At 45.5% G+C, this 5,694-nt stretch overlaps 1 protein-coding gene across 1 annotated transcript; it reads right to left on the reverse strand.

Annotated features, from left to right (window-relative positions):
- Positions 1-3,410: 3,410 nt before the first annotated feature.
- LOC139690475 (homeotic protein antennapedia-like) lies at positions 3,411-5,201 on the reverse strand. The gene is made up of 2 exons (XM_071587932.1): positions 4,310-5,201; positions 3,411-3,892 (listed from the first exon to the last, which is right to left on the reverse strand). Exons 1-2 carry the CDS (start codon positions 5,199-5,201, stop codon positions 3,411-3,413), a joined length of 1,374 nt encoding a protein of 457 aa, XP_071444033.1.
- Between the last annotated feature and the right edge of the window lie 493 nt (positions 5,202-5,694).

Below are 5,694 nucleotides of genomic sequence, written 5' to 3' on the forward strand. Positions count from 1 at the left end.
CCCTCACCCACGAGTTATCACTATTGGATTCCAAGCCGTTAAAACCTGTTGAAACTAAATGCTCATTCCTTATTAGCATGCATCTCCTCAAAAAATGTTCGTCCCTATATCCTTCCTAGATTTCAATTCAAACTTTGCCATTTTTCAAGTTTTTCTATTGGTTCCAATCCTCACCTTCTCTTTGTAAAAGGCTCACCGCTCGTGCGCTTTTCCTGTTTTTACCCTAAATACATATTTTCTTCGCCCGTCGCTCCACAACAACTAGTGAGTCGGCGTGTGAAATGTCAAAACATTTTCGTGACCATTCCAAGGATCATTGCTTGTAAGATTCCACCACCGGGAGGAACAGAGGGAAAAAGAGGCAGGGTGGAGGGGTGAGGATGAGGGAGGGGACCCAAGCGGCGCCATAAATCAAAAAAGGGAAGGAAAGGGGTGAAGTTGACGGGGAGAGTCGGGGAATGTTGAGGGTAGGAGGAATGGCTATGGAAGTAAGGAAGGGCGTGAGAAGGTCCGGCGCGTGGGGAGGAGAAAGTGGCGATGGAGAGGACAGTGCTGTTGTCGTCTCACCCTTTCACCCGACCTTCATATACCTGTCTCAGAGTACCGTCTCTTCCCTCTCCCTTCTCCCAACTTTCTCCTTTCTTTAGTTTATTTTCGCCTACCAGTTGTATTTTGTTTCACTTCTATACTTATTTCTTTTTCCCTCCAAGTCCTCGCGATCGATGCCGTCGGTTCTGGGTTCACATAAGCTTCAATCAATTCCTTCAAAATTGATATAATTGCTTATTGATTCCAAGTTTGCTAGCGTATTTGTTTATTTGAGATTGATAAATTTGGTACATCGCTACAATGAAAATCACTTCTCATTTCTTATTTGCCGTTATTTTTATTTATGTTCCACTGAATTCAATTGACAAACTAATATAAATATTGCTTTTATTATTACTGCTATTTCTCAGGTTTACGTTCATTAGTTTAAAAAAATTATAGTAAAATATTGTCAAATTAAATTAAAGTTCAATTAAAAAAGTAGTTAAATTAAAAAGAGGCTTTGTATGAAAAACTCACTCATCGTATTCAAGCATTTTTTCTGTAAAAACCGTCGGGTTATACTTTAATGATCCAAGTTTTTGACGACTTTGCATTTCATATTTTTGGTACTTTGATAAACATCGCTCCTTATGTTCTGACTTTATTTTGTTAACTTCTGATTGTTCATATATGGATGTGGTAATTATCTTGAAATAACTCCAACGTAATGTATTAAGTTCACTAACCGTGTCCAAAAAGATTCAACAAATAATTGAGAATTTTCCATCTAGAGTCACGCCTATCATTTAGCGCAGTATGTGGATGCGTGATGCAATGCATGAAAAACTTAATGTTACGCTAAATAATTCATACTCACCAAAGTTTCACATTTTTATCTCATCCTCGAGCTCCTGTTGCTATGTCTTGTTTTCCAATTCCGAATCCCTCTTCAATTTTCTCCCTTTATTATACTCCTTTGCCTCCTCGCGCCTCTGATACTATCTCTTAGAACTTCATAAAGCCATTTTGATACCCCACCCCCATCCGCAACCCCCCCCCCCTTTCCTCTTCTCCCCTTGACTCAATCGCCCACCTCTTATTTCATTTTAATCACCGATCCCCGTGCCCAGCGGCGAATTGCTCTCCCCTACTTTTTTCCCCTCTTCTTTCACGGAGCCCGCAGTTACCTACCATCCCATATGAACCGCAATTGAGGCTCACCTTGCCCCTCCTACTTCCATCCAACTTCTTACCCTCTGGGGGCTATTGGTAGCGGCACCAAGCTCTCGCTCAAAAACCAGTTCTCTGCCCTTCGCTATTGATTCTAATTGTCTCCAACGAATGGGAGATAGTCGACGGAGGAAGGTTGAGGCGGCGGGAAATGGGATGAGAGGCCAAGGGAACGAGGAGGGGGGCAGGAAGTGGTGGAAGTGGCTTCGTGAGATGGTGATTCGTAATGAGCGTAGGTACCATAGGAGGGTTATTTACGATGTGCATGCGGAGAATATCGATATCTTAATTATTGCCATTTAAGGAAATTTACGAGGAATCTCGAGGAGGAGAATGGCTCTCGTATTCATGAGTGTATCCTTGTTTTTGTTGGACACACAAGGCTGAGTCTATGTCTTTATTCTTCTCATTTGAATAATTGAAGATGAATACACGTGTTAAGAGAAAATCGGCGTGATGGGAGGAAGGAGGTAGTGTATCAGATGGCAGGAAGTAACGGTTTGGAATTTATTCAACTGCTTTTTAATAGAGAAGTTTTATGATGAAACGTTCTCATGCTCATGGCGTCAAATTTATGGCCCTGAGAACACCTTGATGTTAAAATGACGATAAGAAGAGGAGTGAATAGGGATATAAAAGCCACATATCTGACATGATTTTAATTTTAAGCGAAGGTGGGATATGCTTCCTCATCCATGGAAAAATAACGAAGCGTATAATGAATTAAATGTGCAACCATTAAGCTCAGTGGTGGTACAACAAATATTTCATAATATTACAACGCTTGTAAATATTTTTTGGACATATGGATGCCCCATTTTTTTAATGATTGACGGATCTATTACACAGGGTAAGTAAAGGGAGCATATTATGTAATCGATAGTATTTCTGTTAAAAAATTAAGGAACCCTATCTACTGCGATAAAATATATCTAACTCAGTATTTTAAGCTGGTATTGTATCTAACATTCTTCGTAAATAGAACTTAGTTCGCCAAAGATATGTTGTAATGTGCATAAATGGAATCATGCAGTAAGTTATGTCGTAAATTTGTTTACGATTAAGAAAGTACAAAAAAATCTCTCTAGATTTTGGTAGCGATATATTTCCAGTGACAGCCCATAAAGATGAAGGTAGCACGGCGTGAATCCCTCCAAAGCACTCTTGATATTTATCTCCTATAATTTGTGGTGAAATAGCCAATTCTCACGAAATCACTTTATTGAGTGGCCCGGTATAATAGGAGCGAGAGGAGAAAAAAACGTGGCCTTCCTGATTTATATTCTTACTAATGACCAACCCCACGCGTCCAAGGGAAACAAAAGGGGTGCTTTTCATCGGCGCGGCTTTGCTCTCTCTCATCAAACGGTGAAACCCAATATCGCGAAATTGCGTCGATGAGGGAGATCAAAGGATCAGAGTCCCGTCCCCCTTCGGGACACTCCCTTCTCCCCCATCCCACTTCTTCGCATGCATCCCGCCCCCCACTCCATTTAACTCTTCTCCCCCTCATCTTATCCTCCCTTCCCGTTCGAGACTCCCTTTCGGAGGGTAGGGGAAACCGAGGGATGGTGAAATGGTGAGGGTGTGGGCGTGGTTTTTTGGGCGAGGAAGGGAGGGGGACAGCCGCGAACGATCTTTCCCTCCGGTCATCTGATTATTACCTGCGTGGCGCCCCTGGACGTCGTCATCGGCATGCGCAGGTGGTTATGATTGCCGTTGAAGAAGTCTGTGTCGGCGGCAGCCTCGTTCGCCAGCGGCAGGCCTCCGGACGGGGCCATCTCCGGGATGTCTTCCGGCGCCCTAAGATCTTCCGGGGTGACTGGTGGTGATCCTTCGGCTAGGTTCACGGTGCCCATCATTCCGGAGATGCTGTCCGTCTGGGCGGTGGGCGGGGAGGGGCTTAGGCCGAAGGTCCCGATCATTGATCCCAGTTTGACTTCCTTCTTTGCCTTCATGCGCCTGTTCTGGAACCATATCTTGATCTGGCGCTCCGTCAGTCCGAGGCAATGAGCGATCTCTATCCTCCTCCTCCTCGTGAGGTATTTGTTGAAGTGAAATTCTTTCTCCAGTTCTAGCGTCTGATACCGCGTGTAAGTTTGTCGTGTCCTCTTGGATGTGGTCCCAGAGTCTAAAATATCACAAGAAAGGATAGAGGATGGAATTGCATTACCTCTGGAGAAAATCCGAATGAGAATTTATTCATAAATTACATTTATGGTGAGAAAGGTTCTCAAGATTTATTGCTGGTCAAATTTATTTGTTTAGTGCTATGCTAGTGGAAAGCAAGTTTTTTTCTATGTTAGTATTTTATTCGATTTATATAATGTGACAATCAGGTAAAAATTTAGAGATTATGTTTATGAAATACAGAATTAAAAGAGTACTTTTTATTAAGTTTCTATTAATTCAGATACAAGTGCAATTAGCGTATCAAAGCTATCTTTTAAGTAAATACAAATATTTAAGACGAAAAATAGTTGTATGTTGGGCTCGAATGTTTAACTATAAATAATTGGAAACAATAGAATACTTCAGGCGTACTTACCGGTGTATGACTTCATCCACGGATAATAATTCCCTACAGCAATGCCCGCACCATAGCCAGGAGTAATGCAGCCAATACTTTTCCCGACGTCGTATCCAGTTGTGGTATCATGTGGTGAGGGTGGCAAACATGAGAGCCCAAAACCTTCAGGGCCTTGAGCAGAATTCTTCGGGGCAAACGGAGAGGCTACCGAGTCATTTGAAACTTTCTGCCCATGTGGTTGAATTGACCGAAGACGACCTTCATCTTCAAGAGGATCGTAACTCACACGCTCACTCTCATTTCCACTTTCTTCGCTTTCCTTGACCTCGACCTCCACTTTGGTCTCCGTAGAGTAGTGTTTAGAAAGAATATGACCTTGTCTGTCATCCACTGGGCTTCCTCGTGACACTGGACTCATTTGCCGCTGAATGTTGGGTCTCTGGTCTTGAGGGAACCTCAAGTAACCAGGCGGCTGTGCAGATTGCTGCTGGGAATTGAGATTCTGGATGGTGGGATACCGAGACCCGAAAGGGGACGGGGATGTAGAGGAGGAGGAAGCAGAAGAAGGGGGCGTGGGAGGGGTGAGAGGACCTCCGTAATGGCCGCCTCCACTCGAGATGCATCCTGCGCTTTGATTGGGGTGGGAGAATTGAGGGTTAGAAGTAGTTGATGGGCCATGGCGGGACGTGGAGGCCTCATACGCACTCCTCTGGTGCTGATACGTGTAGCTGTTCTGGTGAGCGAATCCACTATTTCCGGCGATCCCCTGATGGATCACTTGGTGTTGGTGGCTGCCATTGTAAAGCAGGTGATGGTGAGTCGATGGTATTTGAGACCACGGCTGTTCCACGGACGCTATGCCACTGGTTCCGCCTCCGAGGTAGTACCCAGCCGATGACGCCGAACTCATGTCGCCGTCACCAATGGAGGGCACGCGGAAGGGGCAACTTAACACTTCTGCCAAATTGACGCCGTCGGGTTCCGCGTGCGACTTGACCCGTCGCCCGAGAATGGAAACGGGGAGGCCCGGGTGCGAAGAGGCGTCAGGCGGGGGGCGGCAGAGTCGCCGGGTATGGGTGTAGTTAAGGGGTGGGGAGGGTAAACGTGAGACTTTATGGGGTGATGGTAGGGGGGAGGAATGATATTGGGTGTGCCTGCGCCAACGTGGGAGGGAGGTGGTGGCTAGGGATTTACTCCTTGTGTACCCTCGGATGATTCTCAAGATGCTCCGCGTTGAAGTGTCACTTGGAAACGGCGTTTCTGGCGTCCGGTTGTCCTTCGTTGCCTCCGTCCCCTTGTCGCGTTCGTGCCGAACTAACGGGCGGACTCGCGGGGGCGACTGATTTCTGTCGCCGTCCCGTGCTCGCCGTCCTCCTGCCGCAAACCATGAACCGAGGCACGCC

The sequence above is a fragment of the Hetaerina americana genome, unplaced genomic scaffold, assembly GCF_022747635.1.
Source record: "Hetaerina americana unplaced genomic scaffold, ioHetAmer1.1.p SCAF_3, whole genome shotgun sequence".
NCBI classification, from domain to species: domain Eukaryota; kingdom Metazoa; phylum Arthropoda; class Insecta; order Odonata; family Calopterygidae; genus Hetaerina; species Hetaerina americana.